The sequence below is a fragment of the Hylobates moloch genome, unplaced genomic scaffold (genome assembly GCF_009828535.3).
Source record: "Hylobates moloch isolate HMO894 unplaced genomic scaffold, HMol_V3 SCAFFOLD_10, whole genome shotgun sequence".
NCBI classification, from domain to species: Eukaryota; Metazoa; Chordata; class Mammalia; order Primates; family Hylobatidae; genus Hylobates; species Hylobates moloch.
Window position 1 is genome coordinate 67,584,791 of NW_026652285.1, and position 24,436 is coordinate 67,609,226.

The 24,436-nt window shown below is 43.8% G+C and overlaps 1 protein-coding gene across 2 annotated transcripts in view; it reads right to left on the reverse strand.

Annotated features, from left to right (window-relative positions):
• Window positions 1-24,436, reverse strand: part of FANCC (FA complementation group C) — a 234,682-nt gene that overhangs the window by 33,360 nt on the left and 176,886 nt on the right. For both annotated transcript variants that reach the window (XR_004249867.2, XM_032164588.2), the window contains exons 8-10: window positions 10,378-10,534; window positions 1,595-1,647; window positions 192-291 (exon numbers count right to left, since the gene is read on the reverse strand). Coding sequence is in view for 1 of the 2 variants with exons in the window: in XM_032164588.2 (XP_032020479.1) it covers window positions 192-291; window positions 1,595-1,647; window positions 10,378-10,534 (310 nt within the window). In the remaining variant the exon portion in view is untranslated. The remainder of the gene's footprint in view (window positions 1-191; window positions 292-1,594; window positions 1,648-10,377; window positions 10,535-24,436) is intronic.

Consider the following 24,436-nt stretch of genomic DNA (forward strand, 5'->3'; position numbering starts at 1 on the left):
ACAGGGCAGACAGATCTTGATTTATGTTAAGTTAAAATGGCTTAACCTTTGTTGGGGCACTGATTAGGAACCTTTCTTTGTAAGCAAAACAGTCCATCAAAATTACTGAAAATAAAGTGCTCTTGTCCAAAATACTCTCAACAGCCTCTTACTCTCTGGGATGAATGAGTTATATATGTGATAGAACAAACCTGCTTGCTTTCTTTCTCCAGAGCTTCTACAAAGCACTGGGTAAACACCTGAATAGTGGCTATGATTTCCGGGGCCCCATCGGTTTCCAGGAGAGCACACCTAAACAATGCAAAGTCAGATCAGAACACGTTTAACGAGTAATCCGGCAAACATGAAAACCTGCACTGTATAAGGAAGAGTAGAAACACTTTTTTTGTGCCACAAGCTTCAGCAGTATCTCATCAGATGTCAGTCCTTGTGTGAAAACAGGATAAATCTGTTGCTCCCTGTTATCTTTTCTTTAAAATTGCAATGTGCAGAGCTCTCTTTCTTGGTTCTTAAATTATTAAGCAATGCAAATCCCTTCCACACAGGCTTGCATACTCTGTACAAATATTTTTGTATTGTATGCCTGGACATGCAACATCAACATTTTGCTTTCACAAGTGGAGACAAAGCTGCTCAAAGGGTAAAATGGATTGGTCCATCCACCCAGCAAAGTAGGAAAATAATCTGTGTGTACCTGGTTTCATTTCCATGCATTTTCATACAATTAATTTTTCTTTATGTTTGTTTAAGCAAAAAAAAAAAAAACCAAAATAAAACAAACAAAAAACTCTCAAATTTTGCTAGCTTTAAACCCCAAACACTATTCTGACTACTGATGAATTATTGGTACAGTAAAAATTCCTTTCCCCAAAGTCTGCAGTCTGTCCTGCAGCCTCTGCTGCTGTGTGTTAGGTGGGAGGGGCTAGAAAGAGAGCTGATATGGGCTCCCCCGGAAGAGGGACTGGGACACTCCCAGGTGACAAGCTCCCCAGGGGCGTCCAGTCTTAGTACTCCATGTTTAAAACTCCCACTAACTGCCAGCCACAGCTCAGCTTCATGGCTGTCTCTTGCCGTCTGTAAATCTAATGCATTTCCCAAGAAGTACTCGTATTTTCAAAATAAAAGTGTAATGTGTTGTAAGAGAACATGCATGGTGTATTTTGCCTTTCAGAAGAGCTCTGTTAAGAATGACTTTTTTTTTTTGGCTTTCTTTAGCTTTAAAGTCTTTTAAAAATATTGGTCAGCCCTCATGTGGTGAAGGGAGTATATTGCTACCCTTTATTCTAAGCTGAGAAAAATCCTACGTGAATATTTCATGACATTAATATCTAACTTAATTCTGTGTTTCTATTATTATAATCTTTAAAGGCTAAAGAAAATAAAGTTATCTTAATTCTTAGGCACTGGCCTTTAAATTTACACTGATTTTTGAGTTTTTACCTCTAATTACCAAAAAGCTCAGAGGAATAGGAGGGAATCAGAAACTTTCATTTCCCCGTAGTACAGCCAGAGACTACCACAACATTTTCTGATTCATGTTTGGAGATGGAACCTTTTTTACATCAATTACTAGAAGAAACTGTGTAACATTTACCTGAACATCTCATCAACAACCCGGAATATGGCAGGGTGGCAGGCTGCTTGAGGCTGTAAAAGGAGAAGACCACGAGAATGTGAAATATCGCAAGCACTTTCTCAGAAACTTGCTATTATCAGCCAAAGGAGTTATTGGGAACTGCTGATGTCCAGAAAACTGGCATACTCCTTTTGGTTAGAAAAAAGAACCACTGCTGTACTGAAAACGCCCCACATACTAGTGCAGACGGTGGTCTCCCTGGGCAGGGGTTACAGGCAGCTTATTCCTCTGTATACTCCTGTATGTCCCACATTTTCTATAAAAGCTCAGGCGATCCATAATTCAGAATCAATGAGTATTAAGAGAAACTTTAAACATCCCTCTGCCCGCATGCCGTGGAGCCTGCCTGTACTGCCAGTTCTACTGAAGTGTGCCTGTGTGACCTCCTCAAATGGCTAGATGTGCCTCGAGGTCAGGCCCGTGCCTGCAGCCTGTTTATTCGGTAATGGGTACATAATAATTTAGAATTATTATTGGCAAACCAGTGACCACTACCACGCTGGACTAAATCACATCGCATCTTAGTGCACTTAACAGCTTGCGTTAAGATGAGTTACAGGGGGTTCATGAAGAAGAATAAAAGGTATCTAATTTCTCCTTGAATATTTCGGTGATGGGTTCTGATTATCTGAGTCTGCAGAAGCTGGCCTCCGGTAGCCCTGGGAGCTGGGGGGAGCTTCACTGGCCCAGTCCCTGGTTCCCTATCTTTTTGGCCAGAGCTCAAAGTATGAGATGATGCCAGATGAAAATGCCCATTTGTGTTCCAAAACAGATCCTTTATAGCGGGGTCCGTAACCTTTTTGGCACCAGGGACCGGTTTCTTGGAAGGCAATGTTTCCACAGATGGGGATGGGGAGATGGTTTTGGGATGAAACGGTTGCCCCTAAGATCATCAGAGGACAACCCAATTCCAGGCATGCGCAGTCACGATGGGGCTCTGGTTCCGTGGGAAGCGAAGCCCGCTGCTCTGACAGGGGCAGGTGCCGGCGGGAAGGCTCGGGGGCGGGAACCCCTGCTTCATAGCAGCATTCACATGTTAGTGGATCAGGCGCTATCGTAAATTCAAGTCAGAGTGCATTTGATATGACTAGCTTTGGGAAACACTGTTCACAGGCCCCCCCTCAGCAAGAAAAAAGGGGGTGCTCGGCTCTGCCCGTGCCCTGGATCACACTGAGGCAGCACCGCGCCTCCTCACGGCCTCCCCGATGACATTGAGCCCGCGCCATCTAGCGTCCACTCGCCAGCACTGCTGGACCCGCCGGGCTCCAGGCAGGAGCTCTGCCACTTCTTCAGGACAGGATAATCTCCTTTTAATTATTTCAAGATTTCTAATTTGCAAGTTAAAATGTCCTATTCTTTAAATAATCTATGCTCCCTCATCCTTCACTGATGTGCATTTTTATCTAAAAGTAACCAACTTGAAATTCTTACAGATAAATTCATGATCTATGCAAGAAAATAATTTGGCAGGACCACGGTTCAAGAGAGGAGAGGCAGGTTATTTCGTGGCTTCAAACTTAGGCATGTCAGTTAATCTCCTGCTGCCCAGTCTCACTGTAAATAACAACAGTTATTAAGAGGTCACTGGATATAAGCACGGAAAATATAAAAGTTTCTGTGTATTCATAATGAAAAAATAAAACAAGGGAAAAGCAACCGTATGTCTTGAAGAAATGTGATTCATCTAAGTTTGCCAGAGCAATTTTCAAAGTTTGTACAACAACATGCCTATTGAATAAGAGTGTTTAAGATCAAACAGCACTATTATGTGCCCACAGGCAGACAGATAAGAGCTTGGAAATGCGTTGACAGAAAATAAGATCAAACTTGAAAATGGTAAAATTGAATTTCTTTTTTCTAAATGGTCAAACTATCCCAGAGCCATTCTATAGGTTTGATGCTAGTAGAGAATCATTCAATACTAATTATAGGGATTTCCAAACAGCAAAGAAAATTATGATCAGATGTAGATTAGGGCTACCATGAAAACCACTGGGGGAGCAAGGAAGACAGCTCTAACTCAGTTTGTTAGAAGAGAGTGAGAGCTTAGATATGCTCCTCTTCTGTGCGCTGTTTTCTAGCAAAATTGCTCAATCCAATGTTTTAAATGCCTGCTGGCTGTGTGGAATCTGCTTGTTCTTCCCCATACAGATGGACTCTCCTCTTAGATTTCTTTCTTTCCAAATATTTCAGACCCTTGGCTACTCTCAGCCTGCTTCCACAACCCATTTTAGCTTTTAAAACAGGTAAGAGGCCAGGAGGCAGGGGAACCTGCAGAAACAGCAACGGCAGGCATTTTGATTTGAAAACCAATCTTTTTTTTTTTTTTTTTTTTTGAGACAGGGTCTCATTCTGTTGCCAGGCTGGAGTGCAGTGGCGATCTTGGCTCACTGCAACCTCCGACTCCTGGGTTCAAACGATTCTCCTGCCTCAGCCTCCCGAGTAGCTGGGATTACAGGTGCGTGCCACCACACCCGGCTAATTTTTGTACTTTTAGTAGGGATGGGGTTTCACCGTGTTGGCCAGGATGGTCTCAATCTCCTGACCTCACCAAAAAAAAAAAAAAAAGAAAAAAAAACAGTCTCCCTTGCCACCCTACAGCTGTGAACTGCTCCTTCTCATCTGCACCCCTCACCGATGGCTTTTAAAATGAGACTCTTTATACTTTCTGAGCACATAATTTCAGGGTCAGTGAGTCCCCTCATGAGGACTGGAGTACTACAGGTCAGGCATATGTCCCAGCAACATCAAATCACAAAAGCAATCTTAAGCTATTTTGGAAGATAATCTTCCAAACAGAATTAAGGTTTTAATACACGCTTCTTTGGAAGCTGTATCTTCCCCCCTAAATCTCTGTAGCATCTTCATGAGTGATGACGCAGGCATCTAACCTCTGATCCTGTTTTATTTGTAAGGTGGGGGCACTCCAGTAACACACCAGAGGTCATGCTGCAACCCAGGGCTCTGAAGCCCCATGACTAGGGCCATTATTTTTCTATAAAAGTGAGGAAAGAAAATAAACCTTTTGTGGTTTCCATCTGTTTTTCTCCATCCTACCAAAATCTGTTCCTTCTCAAGCTGTCTCTTCTCCATCTGGCCTAACGATTTCCACGGGCAGATCATTTCAACTCGAGGGGAGCTACGTCAGCAGAGGTCTTCAATAACATGAGTCTTGTCCTTCCCTCCCTATCTCCCCCAGTCTTTTCACTGAATGCCCAGGATGACTAGGGGGCGAAGATGGAGAGCTCTGGGTTCTGCCTTCCCTCTTGTATAGACCCGATTGTTCTGCTAGGTGTGCATCCCCTTGGGCTAACAAGAGCTTTCCCTCTGATCTCCCCTCATGGCTACCCAGAACTGCATTGTTTATCTCCCCTCCACCTAGAAAGACAGCCCATCTTCATCCCTCAAAACACAAGGGAAGACAAAGTCAACATGGAATCAACACACAATAACCATGGTCTCAATGCCTGTTTTGGAGGAGAGGCAAGGGAGAGGCCAACTTGTCACTCTGCACCATGAACTGTGCAAATTACACAGGCTCTTGTGCCCGGTCCTTGATGTTTACTTAAGCTGTTATTTTCATACCAACTCACCAATGATTATTACAAGCCACTTGCCACTTGAAAGAGGCCTGAGAACACAGAAGAACAGAATTCTCAGGAAGAAGCATTTCTTTTTTTCTGTCATTTGCTAATTGTGTGTGTGTGTGTGTGTGTGTGTGTGAGAGAGAGAGAGAGAGAGAGAGAGAGAGAGAAAGAATAGGGAAAAGGAGAGGGACAGAAAACAAACCAAAAAGGGAAATTAGACTATGATTTAAGGTAATTCACAGACAAAAGCAAATCCCTTTTAGAAAAAATAAAAAGGCAGTGAAAGAACAGAAAAAATTATCAAGTACTTTCCATCTATCACCTTTCATAGGTATATTCACCTTAAAAATAAAGAAGGAAATAGCAGATGACAGAGAAGCTGAAGTTCATTAAGCCTGGAATAGATTCTTTCCTGATATTTTCATGTACTTGCATGTAGCTTAAATATTTACTTAGGAAATGGGTCATTTAAAGAATCAGCTGATAGGCAGCTTCCCTCCAGTTTACCCAGCAGCCAGACAATCCCGTCCCACTGTGTAGCTGTTTCTGAGCCACTGTTCTCTCCACAGTGGGAAGCCCTTGTTGTTAATATGTGCATATTCACCACAAAATACCTTTCTTCTTAAAAAGAAGATGCTTCATAAGAGTCATTTCATCAGTGAACTCCTCTACTGAATTGAAAAATGATTTGGCTTGAGAAAAACCTATTTATACAAAACCTTCACATCTATCATGTACAATGAGGCACCTTTATAAATATGTAGTTTTTATTATGCCATTTGCTTCTTTTCTATTTTCAAAATACTAAATATAAGACTCTAAATATCCCTTTTACATTTTCAGATCTATTTTGTTTTAAAACATTCAGGTTCCTTTTAACAAATTTGAGCTCAGAAAAATTATTCTTTCTTTTTAATCTTTACCAGATGTTGTTTATACACAAACAATTTTTTCAGTACTCCATAATGCAATTATTGTTTAATTAGTGATAAATCTGTCATTCCTGGGCTTAAGAACTTAACAAGTACCAAATGTACTTGTTACATGTACCCCTCCCCCACCTGAAGTCCTTCTAGCCTTGCCCAGTGGCCTCTATCCAATTAGCCCGAGTAGCCCAAGCCGGAAGAAAGCTCCTCAGCTCCCTGCTGCTTCACAGCTCAGCCTGAGTGGCAATGACCCCTACGTCCACCCCTGCTTTGTTTTTGGGTTTTTTCCTCTCTCCCTTCATCTCTGGCCACAAGGTCTGTATCCCCAACTGCAATTCCAACTGCAATTCCATTGCAAGGAAACTTGCAGCGTGGGCCTCTTTCTTCACAGAGACGATGCTGGAGGATCTGGTGCCCCCCTGAGGCTAATTCTGGAAAGTGCAACTCCAGTCCAAGACGCAGAACCTCCCAGCTTTTAGCCCCACACATCAGCCAGCACTACTGGACTACTGCTAAATTATCTACTTCAGCTCTTGTTCAATTACATGCACCACATTAAAGAGCTCAAAAGGAAGTGCTGAAAAGACTGAAAAAGCAGGAAAAGAAAACCATGGCATGTTAGTGAAAAGCTACTTAAGCACAGCAAACTGACAATATCACCCAGGATGTGGAGTGAACTCTTCAGCACAATATTTTACCAAGGAGAAGCTGCACATTGGGAGTCTGTGTAAAGGAAGTTTCTTTTTCTTTCTGAAGTGCTACAATTGCTACCTGGAAAATGAGGGAAAAAAACACAACCTATCCCATATCAAGGAGGATACTGAGGTATCTAGATGCTTTTTAGTCTTAAGTTCTTATTAGATAAAGTAATCTTTTGAATTGAGCCATAAAGATTTTTAGGTAGGAGAGAAAATGAAGCATATTCTGATATCAAATCTTAGCAGAAACAACTCTGCCTCCTGGGTGCCTCCTCTGCTCCTTTCTTTTGGGGACAAGTCTGCCTGGGAAGGTGAGGCTAGCTCCTCTGGACCCAGCTGCGGGCAGGCTCTGCCGGCAAATGGGAGGGCATGGGAATCGGGTACCTTCCGGCCCTGGCATGCAGCTTGCCAGCCAAGCACAGTGCCACCCTGACACCCTGCAGGCACTTTTCATTCCAATGTGGAATCCAAACAATAGCTTTCTGGGCTCCACAAACAGAATTGTAACTGGAAAACATAACATGCTTCTAATTTGGGGCCAGCTTTGGGAAACTGAACAATACCAAGAAGGCTGCATAATTAACAAGTGGCTTTCACTGCTGTCGGTGACATCAGTTTTTAAGGTCAGGTCTGAAGCTATGGATTATGGTCTTCCCGTGCCCATGCTGTCAAGGAAAACACAAGACCATCTGCTTTTGAAACGTTTCAGTCTGTACAGCAAATGACAATCTAGGGCTAATACCTCGCTTGATGTAGGAGCTACCAGCTGTGGCAGACAGCATGACTTGAGGGCAGTCCAGTCCACCACACGGAAGCCAAAGGGGAAGCCTCAAAAGTGAACGGGCTTTGAAAACTTCTCTTTTATTTTAGATGTTAAATACATACATAGTCATTTGGAACTCAGGTAATACGAGACTAATCCCTCATTATTCATGGTCTTAATGGAAAATATCAGACCTGCGAGTCCAAGAGGCCAAAGAACATTTGGGAAGGTCATTTCACTTTGTACAACCTGTACCACACTTTTATCTTTTCTTTTTGTTAAATTTTGGTAACTATAGAATTTCCAGGACTCATTCTGGATAGTCCCAAGAGAGAGAAATATAATTAACAGTGCTCTATATAAAACACAAGTTATGTAGACCATCACACTTTAATTACTCTCAGAATCCAACTCTAATGTAATAGGCATCAGGTTTCCTCTGGAGCACAGCGCAGCAGTCTCGTGCTATCTGAGTCTTAGAGATCTCTCTGATACTTCCGTACAGTCCTGTCACTGCACCAAGATACTGCACTGCGATAAATGAATCAGATGATGCAATTAGGAAGCAGGCTCTTCAGGTTACCCCTGCAATCACTTAGCCACGTCACAGGCCTATTCCAACCTGCCTGGCTTTCTGGCACTGCAGGCCCAGGATGCTGAGGAGAACAGCCCACACCAATCAGGGGATTCCAGCCATCGTCTGTATTGTAATTACCTCCTTGAACCATGAGGCACAGAGAGGTCACATCCTGCCAATGCCACGATAAATTAAACCAAATAACACCCTCTAGAATCTCCCTTTAGCCATAATAGAAGCTCTGAATTTCTGCACACATGATCCCGATAAAAGCTTTTGTAAGTCAACTGACTTCAAAGCTGTGTGACTTGTGGGAGATTACTGTAAACTACAAACTGGAGACTGAGCATTATACAGTTATGTGCAATGGGACGGCCTGCGTTCTCTGTCTTGCATCTGCCGTGCTCACCACAGTGCTGCTCAGGCATGAGGGCCACAGGCAAAAAGGACATGGAGAAGGTTCAGAGAAGAATCCAAGGATTAAGGAAAGGCTGGAAAAAAGGCAATGGGACTAGAATTTTTCAGTAGGGAGAAGACTTAAGGAAAATGTCATAAGCACCCTGGGAGCAAGCACATAACCCAGTTACTATTATTTTGCCACTGAAAAGGGATCAGAGAAACCGAAATCCTAGTATGCACATGTAAGTTAGAAATAGATTTAGCAGACAATAAAGGTAATTTATGACCTTGAATCACCAGGAATGGGCTGTCAGAGGGCTTCTGGAAGTCATGATTTATTTTGAATTGTACTGCAACCATTTTAAAATAAGGTGCATTCCGATTTCTTGCCTTAATATACGACTCTTTTGGATGGTAAAGTTAGGTAGTAATTATCCTTAAGAAATCTGTTTGGGCTCTCTCAGTCTTAATATACACGTCTTCCTTTCTCTTCTATCGTGGTAAACTTTCAAGTCAGGTGGGATCAGTGAGTGCAGCCTGAGGTACAGGTGAAAGCAGCGTGGCTGTCAGCACCTGCAACCCTATGCACATCGCTCTGGGAGGCCAAGGGGAAGGGTGAAAGGGGCCATGAAACAAGGGGAGAAACGGGATTGAGGAGGAAGGCAACTGATTCCATTAGGATTTCCTTAAACAGTCTCCAACTAGAAAGAGAAAGAAAGAACACAGAAGTCCCAACTGAACTAAACAAGTTGAAGGCCTCTAGGAGGTAGGGGTTGTATGAGCTCAGGACAAGTGCGCACAGCCAACCTCAGGGACTTCCTCAGTCTCAGCTCAAGGGTGAGGGTGAACACTCCCTCCTTCCCAGTGTCCCGGCCACCAACTAAAGACCGGACTGTTCACTGTGGCTCTTGGAACTCACTTTCTCCACTTGCAGGAAGCAGGAAGAGGTGGAAGGCAATCTCTGTGCCACATCCCTGCAGGTTACGAAAGCTAAAGGGAAAAAGGGCAGAGTCCACTGGAGCTCCTGGAAGACAGAGGCTGTGGCACCATGGCACCTGCAGGTTTCTGAATCATTTTTTCAGGGTGCCTTGGTCTTTATTCCTGTCCTTACAAAATGTGCTCCAATCCCACAGAGCTGCCTCCCACAAAGGAAGATGACTGGCGAGTCAGTGGTGGCGAGGGCCACTGAGAGCCCAGGGTGCCAGACACCGGGCCAGGAGGTGGATGTCCACGTGGGCTGGAGTCCCCAGCTGCACAGTCCTGAGCAGGAAGGGAGCCGGGTGCCACCGCACAGTGGAGGGTGAAGGCAGGTGGCCTCACACCAAAAGAAAACTTACAGAAGTCTTAGCTGGTTCTGCTGCTTTAACCATTTTTCTGGGGTTTTGTGTCTCTTGAGTATTTCATCTTTCCTCTAGTGAAGAGCTACAAGTTTATTTTTTGAATGTTTTTAATTGATTCTTTCTCTTACCCATAAGTTCATTTCCAAAACTTATTTTCTATGCTGAAATAAGAAATACTGTTTTTAAAAAGTCTGTTGTGCAAATGTCAATTCTTGTGAACATGTGATATACAGCATATCAAGTAAACCTCAGATCTCTCCCTGCATGCTCCAAGGATGCAGAAAAGCCCCCATGTTAGAGATTTCAAAAATAAAATGTAAATACATGATTATTTATAAAGGTTCCAATTGCTCTTCTGTTTACATCCCCCCCCTTTCATTCTCTGACTAAAAGAAATGATTCCCAGCATCTCCTTCAAGGATTTTTCCCTTCATCAAAACCCAGCACGTACCAGCGATGAATCTTTTATAAAGCATTCGATCCTTCTCAGACAATTTCTCTCACTGGAGATTAGCTTTTCAAAAAGACGCAGCATTGCTTTTTCAAGGCTGGGAAGGTGCCGAAGCCAGAGGCAGACTACAGCCGACATGGGGAGAGAAATCTTCTTCCTTTCAGAAAGAAATAAACAAAATTTTAAATAGAAATGGCTCACTGAAAAAAGAAGATTTAAAAAAGTTCAAAATGCAATCACTAATCCAATTTGTGAGACTTCTCATCATGGTCACAGCAGTGGCTAATAATTTATAGAATCAGTGAATATTTACCAAGTGCTTATTTGCAAAATAATGTGAATATGCTTCCACTTCAACTCACCTTAAGAAATCAGAAATGCTCAGGAAAAAAATTGCTTTCAAAAAGAATAAGCAAATGCCTAGTGGTGGAAGAAAGAGGGAGCGATAAAAAACGGGATGGAAAAGGCCTTGTGATGCCCAGTCCCTAACTGAAGAAATAGGCATGTTCAAACATGTGTAATCATGCCTCACAATAGGGACACGGACCTGGGTTTCAGTCCTAGCACCACTGCCTACTAACTGTATGATCTCAGAGAAGTTAACCTCAGTTTATTCATCTGTAAAATGGGCCTATCTCCTTCACAGTGTTCTTGTAATGCAACAACACACGTACAGTGATTAGCACAGTGCTTGGCACATAAATATTCAATAACTGTAATTATAATCGGTTGCTTGAAAGTTGAAAATATTTCTAACAATTTCAAGGCCAGATGCAGTGGCTCACACCTATAATCCCAACACTTTGAGGTGGAAGGATCACTTGAGCCCAGGAGTTCAAGACCAGCCTGGTCAAATAGTGAGGCCCTGCCTCTACAAAAAAAAAATTTCATTTTTTAAAATTAGCCTGGCATGGTGATAGCACACCTGTAATCCCAGCTACTTGAGAGGCTGAGGCAGGAGGACCGCTAGAGCCCAGAAGGCTGAGGCTGTAGTGAGCTGTGTTCACATCACTGCACTCCAACCCGGGTAAAGAGCAAGACCCTGTCTCAAAAGAAAAAAATCCAATTTCATATATGGTGGTTATGGCCTAGTTGATGCACTGGACCTTAAGTATGATACTGGATAGGTTAGCAGGACTGGGGATCAAAGATTCCTTTAAAAAAAAAAAAAAGATGCAAAGTCATGCTCTCTCACCCAGGCTAGAGTGCAATGGTGTGATCAAAGTTCCCTGTAACCTCAAACTCCTAGGCTCAAGTGATCCTCCTGCATCAGTCTCCCCAGTAGCTGGGACTACAGGTGCACGTCACCACATCTGGCTATTTTTTTTCTTGCAAAGATGGGGGTCTTGCTATTTTGCCCAGTTTGGTCTTGAACTCCTGGCCTCAAACAATCTTCCTGCCTTGGCCTCCCAAAATGTTTGGATTACAGGCCTGAGCCCCAGTACTCCCCAGACACAACCATTTTGTGTAGCTACATTTGTTTATAAAGTAAAATATATTAAGGTCCTCTTGTGTCAGTGAATTAGGGCTCCACTTGCCCTCCCTGGAGGGAGCATGAGGGGCACGTGTCTGACTTTGAGCCCCGACTGCTGGCTCTGGGATACAGTAGAGCTGTCCCCAAGAGCCACCTGCCCTTTAGCTGCACATCCCAGACAATGGGTGCTTCCCAGTGGGTGCTTTTCAAACTTGATGTCTTTATTCATTAATCTCCCTCCTGTCTTGCCCCAAGAAAAACAAGCAAATAGAAATGAAGCCACATGTACACAAATCTTGAGGTGGGGAAAAGAGGGCAGCATGTGTGTCCCAAGGCCTGACTTTCCAGTAGTCACTGTCACCCCCTCCCACTCTCTGGCTGCCACAGAGGCTACTGCTATTAATAAGGAAAACTAAAGTGGGGGCATAAGCCCCCCCTGACCCAACAACCCCTTCAAGGCCTGTCCCTTCACCATGACTTTTGGGCCACTTCTCTGCAGAGCTGGTGTGAAGCCCAGCAACTGAGTCCAGGGACAGGAAGGGACAGAGCAGGGGACATGGGGAGCAGTTCCTAGAGGTTTCACTTTTTCTGCTTGCTTGGTATAGCTCCTGCAGACCTTGTCCAGGGTTGACCCTGGGGCAAGAGCAGCAGGGAAGATGCTGAAGACCCGGGGAGACTGCGGAGGAGCTGGCAGAAGGCAAGGGGAAGGGAGGGAGGGCACATTCACCTCAGAGCCTTCTGATCTCACGTTCACACCCTGAGCTTCAATTTGTCCAGTACCCATGGGCAGGCCTCATTCCTCATCTCCCCACCTCCCACACCTGGCAAAGCCCTGCCATGGTGCCACACCCCCTCAATACTGGACATGCCATTTACTCAGATGAAAAGAAGGGAAGAAATGATTTCTGGAGGATTTACTAAGAGTTTCAGTTTGAGGTGTGTGGATTTGGAGTGTCTTGAGGCACAACCAAGCAGAGATATTCAATAGGTCCTTGAATATCCAAGGTGGAAGCTCTGGGAGAGGAATGGGCTGAAGGTACACATTTGGGTGTCAGAACCCCAAGGGAGGAAGCTCTGAGTGCGGAGGCAGGCAGGGGAGGAGGAGCAGCTGCAGACGGTAGGAGGCGCAGAAGCAGAGGACCCTGTCACCACAGCACGAGAAGACACAGGCCTTGGGCAGGAAGTGTGCCTCTGAGCAGTGCTACAGAGGGGTGAATGAACCCTGAGTGTGCCAGGCAGGCCCTGGACGGCAGCGCATGGCAGACAGAGAAGAGGAGTAGAGGTGAAGCCAGGACTGCAGACAGGACTTCAGAGGACTGGCAGTGACGGGAGCGATCCCAGATGGCGGCCCAGAGGGGGGGCCTAGTGTGCTCCTGAAAGGCTGCCAACGGGCAAGGCGCAGAGGAGTGGGAGAGGCTGAAGAGCAGTGGCTGGAATGATGCTGTTTCGCTTGCACTTGAATCCTCATAACAGCCCTACAAAACAGGTACAAAATTATCCCCTCCCCGCACAGAAGAGGCAGCCGAAATCAGAGAGGACCAGGACTCGCAGCAGGGCGGCTGAGGTTGGAGTGAGTACAGGACCACGTTGGCTCTGAGGAGGGGTGCAAGAAGCCGGGCCTGGGCTCAGCAGAACAGCGGGCAGCTTTACTGGGTGGGCCAGACGCCGTGCCTGTGCTTATGCCCCTTGTGAAGAGGAAAGGCTTTTCCATCCAGGTGGTCAGCCAATTCTAGCCGCATCAATGGAGCCCTGGGGAGGGGTTCCTGTCCAGTAATCATGGGGAAGCAGAACACCCCTGGGTGTGGAGAGGGTGCTCATAGCTTCTCATGGAGCCAGGAAGCTCTGAATAGGAGAGTTCACCTCTCAGTGGCTCCTCCCTTCTCAAGCAGCAGTGCTGGCTTTGACCAGCTTTCCTCATGCCTTATCTTTTCTCAGGATCCATATAACATGAATCTGTACATCATTGGAAAGGCGTTTCACTGCAATGAGAGGTCTTCTGCCAGCACCACATCCTGGCCGAGAGCCATGGCATGGTGTTTGTCATTCATCCCGCCAGGTGGTGGTGGGGAAGCTGCTGCAGCACTCGGGCCAGGCCGCCAGGAGCAGCAGCAAATTCACATGAACCAATGCAGAACCGACCTATTCTGTTTAGCATAGTCACGCAAGCACACGAGTCACACTCCAGTCAGTAAAGCGCGTGATGCGCCCACTCTAGTTTGAAAACGATGTGTGTTAATAGCTGTCTTTTTATTAGAGCCTTGATTCAGAGCACACCCTACTAATTGCTGTGAGTGATTACGTTTATGGACCCGTGTTTAATATTTGGATAGATTTTGCTCTAAAACCTCAGTAACTTAACTCTTTGTAATCACTCCTGAATGAAGGAATCGCCGAAGCAGTATCATCTTGATATGTTGCCTAACAGAATTTGGCCGAGCCAACATATTTGCATTCTACATGGTGCTCTGAACCAGGCTGGCTTTAAATAAACAAGCAAATCACAGAAAAAGAACTGCAAATGGCCTATAAAAATGTGCAGCTCTCTAATTCCAGCACTTTGGGAGGCCAAGGCGGGCGGATCACGAGGTCAAGAGATCGAGACCACAGTGAAACCCCGTCTCTACTAAAAATTCAAAAAATTAGCCGGGCGTGGTGGTGGGTGCCTGTAGTCCCAGCTACTCGGAGAGGCTGAGGCAGGAGAATGGCGTGAACCTGAGAGGCGGGTCTTGCAGTGAGCCGAGACTGCGCCACTGCACTCCAGCCTGGGCGACAGAGCGAGACTCTGTCTCAAAAAAAAAAAAAAAAAAAAAAAAAAATGTGCAGCTCTCCCATCTAATTAACAGTAAAGGAAGGGAAACGCACCGACGCGGTCTCAGTTTCACCCACTCCGTGTAGGCGCTGAGAAGAGTGACAACACCCAGTGCTGGGGTAGGCAGAGGGTGCGCCTCCTCACAGGCAGGCAGGCACTGGCTTCACGTGGCCAGTCATGTGGTGCCACTGAAGAAAATGCAAGACACACACCCCTCTGTGTTAATCATCGTACTGCTGTGAATTTCCCTGGCAGAAATAGAAACATCAGTTTAAGGATATTTACTGCAATCCTTAAATATGATAAGGACAAAACTATAAACACTGCAGTGTGCACCCACGGGGACGGCGGAACAGAGTGTGGGCTTCATGCCACGGGGTATGCCCCTATTTCAAATGAGCTGGATCCATGTCCTGAGAGGGGTATTTAAGACATGCTGGTTAAAAAGCAGGTTCTGGAGTGATGTGGCTATGGTGTAATGCTGCTTTTGTTTTGACAATGAGCAGACAATGGCTTTATATGGACTTTATGTTTAACAAGCATAAGGTATGGCTACCAGAATTACTGCAGGGTGAGAAGGAGGAGGTAATGAACATTTTCTGTATATGCCTTGTGCTGTATTGTTTGACCTGATAAAATGAATATATATATATATTCATTCATTCTGTGGAAAATTTAAAGGGCCAATAAAGTAAAAAAGAAAAAAATGTTTTTAGGGAGACTAAAAAATTTCATTCTATTCAATGTGTTAGTGACAGAAACGCTAAGGTTGTCCTTTTTCTTCTCTATACTGGTTCCATCCATCCTGCCTGGAATTGACCAAAATCATGAATTCAAGAAAACAGAGTAAGATAAAAACTTGACTCCCCCAAATCCCTACCTAATAATTGGGAGAGTTTTCTGTATCGTAGTTATGTTTTAGGAAATAGGGCGGACATTTAGAATTTATGTGTAATACATTACTATTTTCTCCTTTAAAATAATGAGCAGTAGACTTCCAGTCAGGGCTCCACCTAGAAATCTGATTTACAGTGACAGCGTCTGCCATGAGGCAGGGAGGCCTGGACAGGACGCTCTCCCCTGTCCAACAGACTCTTCCAAAAGATGCCTCCTTGACATTTAGAAAACTCTACTTTGTTTCCCCCAAATACTCAGTTTAGTGAGGCAGTTGTGTTTTCCCATCCTTTACAAAAAGAGGTAGCAGGTAAAGAAATTGGTCCAACTGCTTACTAAATAATTTTGGCTCCAAATATTTTTATAGCTACAACAAAACAAAACAAAACAAAACCAGAATGCAGAATTAAATTCACAAGAAAGGTTCTTGATGAGGGAGGCCCATCTGAGAGGTTGTGTTCTAAAGCTGTCTGAGCGGTAGAGGGGAGGCCGGGGCTTCCTCAGCCAAGACAAAGGTGCACTGGCAACAGTCCACCTTTTCAAACCAGAAAGAGATCAAGGCTGTTTGGGTTGCCAGAGAAACTCACAAAACTTGGATTTAACTGTTGTGGGGAATTGCTTAATTCCAAGGAACTGAAAAGAACACTGTTTGATCCTAAAGTTGTATTTAGGTGACAGCCTGATCTAAGCAATGCATCATAATTCAGACAAAAGTTGCCATCATCATCATCTGCATGTGCAGAGCAGCTCACTTCTCAAAAGGCAGCCACCAACAAGCAGAAGAAATGTCCAAACCCAAACACACCAGAATGTCTGGCAATTACACATCAATATCAGCAGATTTTTATTAGAAAAGTAAAGTTTTCTGTGACTAAATTTGTGACTGTTTTTTTTTTTTTTTTTTTTTGAGACGGAGTCTTGCTCTGTTGCCCAGGCTGGAGTGCAGTGGCGTGATCTCGGCTCACTGCAAGCTCTGCCTCCCAGGTTCACGCCATTCTCCTGCCTCAGCCTCCTGAGTAGCTAGGACTACAGGCGCCTGCCACTTCGCCCAGCTAACTTTTTTAATGTTTTTAGTAGAGACCGGGTTTCACCGTGTTAGCCAGGATGGTCTCGATCTCCTGACCTCGTGATCTGCCCACCTCAGCCTCCCAAAGTGCTGGGATTACAGGCATGAGCCACTGCGCCCGGCCTCTGACCGTATCTTATTAAGGTTAAAAAAACAGGATGTGGCCGGGCACAGTGTCTCAGGCCTGTAGTCTCAGCACTTTGGGAGGTCGAGGAGGGTGGTTTGCTTGAGTCCAGGAGTTCAAGACCAGCCTGGGCAACATGGCAAAACCCAGTCTCTACCAGAAATACAAAATAATTAGCAAGGCATGGTGGCACATGCCTGTAGTCCCAGTCACTCAGGAGGCTGAGGTGAAAGAATCACCTGAGCCTGGGAGGTTGAGGTTACAGTGAGCCATGACTGTACCACTGCACCCTAGCCTGGGTGACAGAGTGAGACCCTGTCTCAAAAAAAAGGTGTGAGGAAGTCTCTCAGTTTCAATCATGGATAAACAATATTAATAGAAATGGGAGTTTTAGTTACTGCTAATTCTTTGCCACCTTTCTGTCCTTGGTATTATGCTGACTTTTCTTTGTTTAAACACTCACCTATATGATTTGACAACATTTAAATCTGGATTTTTCTTAGATCTAAGTTGAAAAAAACATAAACCCAGTATCTTGATTGTAGGTCGGCCCTTTCTTGTAATTTACGTTTTCATTTCCAGAGGTCTCATTTTCCTGATTTGTAAAATGGCTAGAGCGATGCTGAGGGTATTCAAAAGAATCTGTGGCTCCTCAAGAGTAATTCTAGTTAGGCTCCTTTTTGGGGTAACTTGATATGCAAGAGCATAACAGATGAGTAAACTAAATAAATACATAAATTAGTCAAGAAGCATAAACTAGGTTCTTCTGATAGACAATGAATTGTTTTCTTATTAAGCATTGTTGGAAGCCATATTAGCTCTTTCAGCAATGGGAATTAAGCTTACATCTGGTTTTAGTTCAGCGATTCTTTTGTTAGGGGGAAAAATATGAGTTTGCAAAAACCTAATACTACACATTGTCAAAAATAATACAATTACTAGAGTCAATAATGGTAACAGTAATATGCTAACAGGTTTTTTTTTTTTTTGAGACAGAGTTTTGCTCTTGTCACCCAGGCTGGAGTGCAACGGCACGATCTCGGCTCACTGCAACCTCTGCCTCCCGGCTTCAAGCAATTCTCCTGCCTCAGCCTCCTGAGTAGCTGGGACTACAGGCACCCGCCACCACACCTGGCTAATTTTTGTATTTTTAGTAGAGATGGGATTTTACCATGTTGGCCAGGTTGGTCTTAAATTCCTGACCTCAGGTGATCCACCCACCTCAGCCTTCCAAAGTGCTGCGATTACAGGTGTGAGCCACCGTGCCTGGCCACTAACAGTTATTTTTATTTTTCAGAGACAGGGTCTTGCTACATTGCCCAGGCTGGACTTGAACTCCTGGCCTCAAAGTGATTCTCCTGCTTGGGCCTCCTGAGTAGCTGGGATTACAGGTGTGTGCCACTGTGCCTGACTTTTTATTTTTTAAAGCCTATAGCACCTGCTACTCCCCAGGCCCAACCCCCCTCAGCTTCTGAGATCAGGTAAGACTGGGCACATTTAGGGTGGAGTGGCTGTAGACGCCAATGGTTACGGGGTATTTACTGTGGATACCAGGCACTGTGCTAAGAATATTACAGTCATTCAACCCATTTAAATCTTAGTGTAAGTATTTGTCCTAGTTTGTAAGTTTATTTCTGTTATCCCACTGTACTTATAAAAGGGATCTCTTTTAACTCTCAGAAGTGGCATGGTCTAGAATTTAAATCATATGGCCACCCTATTTAACACTCAGAGCCACCCCTGAGCTGCGAGTGTTAGAGTGGTCAGAGACTGGTATGTCAGTCACTCCCACTACTAGGAGCTGTTTTTACTCACAGAGTGCTTCTCACACTCACTGCGTGGATTTTCTTCCTCCACACAAACCAATGCTCCCAACTCTCTAGACACCAACTGAGTGTCCAGTGATTCAATTCTGACACCACCTGGCGTTAGCACACACCCCACAGGTTAAGGGCTCAGTCCCACAAGACTGCCCCCACTTCAGATGCCAATCACAGGTCTGGGCCTCTCATTCTTCTGACCAACTAGCTATAAAATCAGAGGTTCCAATGATCCTCTCCTCAGGTTTAATAATTTGCTAGAATGGCTCACAGAACTCAGGAAGACACTTTACTTGCCATTACCAATTTATTCTGAAAGATACAACTCAGGAACAGCCACATGGAAGAGATGCGTAGGGCCAGGCGTGGGGGAAGGTTCATAGCTTCCGGGCCCTCTCCAGGCACGTCACCTTCCCAGCACCTGGACGTGACCACCAACCTGGAAGCTATTTGAACTCCACAGTTTAGGTTTTTTATGGAGGTCTCACATTGTAAGCACGACTGATTAAATCGCTGGCCAGTAGTGATCAGGTCGAACTCTGGGGGTCAGGTGTGGTTGGTTCCTCTGGCTACCAGCCCCCCTCCTGAGGCTATCTGGGGGCCCACCAGGAGTCACTTCATTAGCCTACACTCAGGTGTAGTGAAAAGGGACTTATGAATAATAACAGATGTTCTTCTCACCTCATCACTCATGAAATTCCAAGGGTTTTAGGAGCCTGGATGAAGACCAAAAGCACATTTCTTATTATATCACGAGATCACCGTCATGCCTTCATTCTTTTTTTCACTTGTTCACTGTCTCATTCATTCAGGCATATAGAACAAATTCTCCATCCAGTCTTCAAGCTTCTCAGTATTTTTGAAGCAGTGGATTCAGATGACCTCAGAGGACATGTCATGCTGAATTACTTATACTCCAGACTTACAAAAGGACCTCAGCAGCCTGCCCAGGAAGGTTTTATGCAATCTGTAGCCTGCAGGTGCCTATGATGGCAGCCCCAGGGACAGACATGAGAAGTTGACATTTAGGCCAAGAAATTTAAAAGTTCCTCTAGGTTATCTAAACCATAAAGAGGGGCAAGCATCTGCTGTTTAAAAGACAGGCAGCCCATTGCTGAAAATATCTGACTGCATTTGGAAGCCAAGGCCAAAGACACCAGCCAGTTGTCAAACAGATGAAATTCCACTGGTGTACTGTGGTAAGCAAATCGTTGTTGGAAGGCTAAACATGGGGTAGGGTGCATTGGTCAAAGAAAGCGTGTGGTTTCCAAATGACCACGCAGCATATCTGGGGAGGGGGTGCTGGGCGCGGCTGGTAATTTGCACTGATTGATTGGATCAGCCTCGCTGTGTCAACATGTGGCTGGGATGTTCCGTCTACGGGAAAGTGTCCATGGAGAGGCTCCAGCTCTTACGCCACTGCTTGGGGAACTTGCTGAGCTGAAGCCACAGGATTTGGACACACTGAAGACCACCCAGCACTTCTGGACAGTCTGTCCCTTATGGATTAGCAGACATAACTTTCCAAACCAAATAAATTTTATGAGTTGTTGAGGGAGAACGTGCTATCACAAGCAAAATTACAAGCAAGGGAGTGTGGGCCTGCTTGGGGAGCCGCTGCCCTCAGCGTCCCTGAGCACTGTGCTGGAGCAGGAGTAGCTGTTCTCTGAGCACGTCGCCTGGCCAGTGATTTCTCAAACAGCTTTTGGGGTTTCACAGAGGACCAGGAGTATTCACCTCCAAATTCCCTTTAAGTCAGCTCTTGCTGAAAGAGTAAGGCTAGACACGGGGGTGGCTGAGACCATATTCTCCTGTGAAGTATATTCCTAGATAAATCAAGAAGGGAGCTGCCACAGTGAAAGGCAAGAGCATTTCAGTTAAATATTCTTTGTAAGTATTTTGAAAAATCGCCGTGGAGAGTAAAAATGCCAGTTGGTGTGATCTGCGGTGGGACCGTGAAGCGTGTGCTCCATTGCGGGTGTCAGGCACTGTGAGGAAAGAATCAAGCGCCGCGCCACAAGTTCACAGCACCCTTTACTCAGTATCTCACATAAGGACCAAACATAACGCTCGGACTCCTCAGGAAGCTCACTCCACTTACTGGGTGAATTTTGACAGAAGGTTTAGAGTAGGTAGAAAAAAGGCCATTTTTTTTTTTAGCCATGAAACCTGCATTTTGACCATTTTTCGAAATATCAAGTGACTTAATCTTCTATTTCTCTTTTTACATCTCACTTTCACAAAATCCTGGATTATAACCTTTCATATAAACTGAAATTAAAATATGTATCCTAATTTTTAAGAGTTATAGATTTAAAAAATGGAAATACTCTAAACTGTAAGAACAACAGTGGTTTTGAGCCTGTTTGTTTTCCAAACGCAACAACATAATGAAAATCTATTTGAAGATGGAGGAGAAGATCCATTTATGACAGTGAAAACATTCAAAACACAAATACAACAAAACATTAGGAACAAGAAATGTGTAAATCCAATGTGTGAAAAATATATACAACACTCCCTTCAGATCACAAAAGCTGAACAAATGGTAAAACGTATGTGTTCTTGAACAGGCGGACAGACAGCCTTAACATCATGAAAATGCCAGCTCTCTCAATAATCTATATACTTATAGGAGTCTTCCCCCAGCAACACTGGGTGTCTTCCCTGCAACTAGAAAAATTGGTTTCAAAGTTTATTTGGAATATAAGACAAGCAATGATAGCAAAACAAACTAAAAACAACCCTGGTAAAGAAGAGAAATCAAAGAGAATGATCCTTATTTTGTATTGAACAGTTGGTGCCAGCACTAAAGCAGTGATACTGCCGTACGCACATACAAGAGACCAGAGAACCAGAACAGAAGGTAACAAAACAGGCCTGACTGTGTGAGAACTGAGAATGTGACAAGGGAGCCACCTAAGCCCACAGGACTGCGCTCCAGAGGCGCACACCCTTTATCACACTCAAGAGGGCGGACATGCTTTACCACCTTTATTTCAACAAATGATTTCAAAACAAAAAACAAAGAGGGATTGAAAGAGACTTAAAAGAACCTATAAACCAAAGGCAATGTGTAGATTTGAACTCTGATTCTTTTTTTTTTTTTTATTTGAACTCTGATTCTAACAAACCAACTGGAAGAAAAATTCTAAGACAATCAGGATAATTTAATTCCTGACTAGATAACGTGATGCTGATAAGGAACCAATGTCAATTTTAAGATGTAATAATGGTATTGTAGTTTTGTTTTTTTAAAATGCATTGTATAGCAAGGAAGGGTCTACATATGTAACAATTCTCCAATTTCTCACTGAAAGTATTTAAATAAAGAATTGGGCCTGTCACAGTGACTCATGCCTATAATACTAACATTTTGGGAGGCCAAGACAGGCGGACTCCTTGAGCCCAGGAGTTCAAGACCAGCCTAAGCAACATGGTGAAATGCCGTCTCTACCAAAAATACAAAAAATTAGCCAGGCATGGTAGCACACACCTGTGGTCCCAGCTACTCAGGAGGCTGAGGTGGGAGGATCGCCTGAGCCTGGGAGTTTGAGACTACAGTAAGCCAAGACCGCACCACTGCACTCCAGCCTATGTGACAGAGTGAGACTCCATCTCAAAAAAAAAAAAAAAAATTGAAAACATAAATAGTATTAATAAAATGATTTAAAAACCACAGTATTCTTAACAAAATGTCAGGTTTATAAGCAGTAAGTATCATTTTAAAATCACATTGCATGTATACCTTGAATTCGGAAATGTGAATTCTTTGGATCTCATTATCTGAGACTGAGCGGGCTCTGCAAATTACACCACACAGTGGATTCACAGTGTTTTCAAACACTGCAGACAGAGCCACTCTGCAGTGGCTTGGAGTAACTTGGAGTCATGACTATAGCAGTAGCCAGAGGCCATGCAACAGTTTTCAAAGTGGGGTCCAAAGAATCCTTTCCGGGGAGGGAGGGAAGAACTGAGATGAGTTGAAAGAAAAAAATCATTATTTAAAAAATTCTCATATTTTTCTTGGGCCTACGTGGAAGCATAAGAAGAAATAAGTACACTTTGTTGGGTTGTAGTAATATATATTTTTTAATTTTGAAAACTTTTCTAATTTTTAAATTTTATCTAAGTTATTTTAGATAATTTTATTAGATATATATTTTTATGTACATATACAGTGTATATTTTACTTATATATTTTAATACATATTTTAGATTGTTATTTTGGAATTTTACAATATTCTATTTGAAAAGTAACATTTATTTATAATGTATTTTCTTGTATTTAAGAATGGATCATTGGCTTTAAAAATGAGGATTAAAAGATTCAATTTCTCATCCTACAGCTGTTTCATCAAGAAAAGATGAAAACTGGCCGGCGCGGTGGCTCATGCCTGTAATCCCAGCACTTTGGGAGGCCGAGGCAGGTGGATCACCTGAGGTCAGGAGTTTGAGACCAGCCTGACCAACATGGAGAGAACCCTGTCTCTACTAAAAATACAAAATTAGCCAGGCGTGGTGGTGCATGCCTGTAATCCCAGCTACTCGGGAGGCTGAGGCAGGAGAATTGCTTGAACCCGGAAGGCAGAGGTTGCGGTGAGCCGAGATCACGCCACTGTACTCCAGCCTGGGCAACAAGAGCGAAACTCTGTCTCAAAAAAGAAAAGAAAATAAAAGATGAAACTGACACATCAGAGAATTCTCTGACTCATGAGATGGAGAAATCTGCTCCAGAGAAAGTGGGTTAAACTGTAAATAAAGGCAAAAAATGTGAGGAAAGTTATTTTTCCCTTGCCTTTACAGATGTTAACGATTTACCTTATTGTGTCTTATGCAACAATATTTCAAATACTGTTATGGTGCAAGTTAACTGCCACATCCGTTTGAGACCAATCATTCAGAGTCTAAAGAAAAAAAATTAATTTAAATGCAGATGTGATAAATTAATATGTCACCAACAAAACTGTACTGCCTTACAATAGAATCTCTGGACTTACTGTATTCCTTGTAGTTGTCTGGTATTAGCACCAACTAAGCACGGAAGCTCTTTTATATGAAAGTTGGCCACACACCCAAGTGGTAGGGAAATACTTAAAGTACTGAATAACTATTTTGAATCTCCTGGTTTTTCCTGGAACAACCGTGTTGACATTTGCACTGATAGCGCAAAAGCAACAGTGAGCAACACAGCTGCGTCTCAGTGGGAATCAGAGCGGAGACAGCCCTCACGCTACTCTTCACCACCACACACACACAGTCGAAACACTGCATTTTCACATACGAATGTTTGATGAAGCAGTTTAACATACTGATTTTATTAAACTGTTGCCCTCAAGGATACTTTTAAAAAAGAATTCTGTATGGTGAAAAGGAAAGTGTGCATAAAGCACTTCTGCTTCATAACAAAAAACGACGGTTGCCTGGAGAAAAGCACTCCACTTGTACACCTGCACAACTCTTTCAGTGGTGGGCTCACCTGACCACTTTTTGTCATGGAAATTGACCTGAAAGAATGACTAGCAGACAGGCAGTGGTTAGTCACATTTTGGGATTAGGCACATACTTTCCCAATAATTAGCAAAGTGACTCAGTCCCCTAAGGAAAATGACTGACAGTGTTTGTAGCCCATGATAAATTTTAGCTTTTAAGCAGAAATTAGAATTTTGGAAAATCTATGTCCACCAACATAAGCTTGACAGCTTCCCAATACTTAAAGTCATTTCTGATGAGCTCCATGGTGGCAGTAATGACTATAGGTTTTGATGCTGCATAATAAAATATGTCAATGTTTGGAAGATATACATAACTCAATGAATGAAGATTTTCCAAATGAACCATGCATAATGCTACAAAATTATGTGTGAAGGCA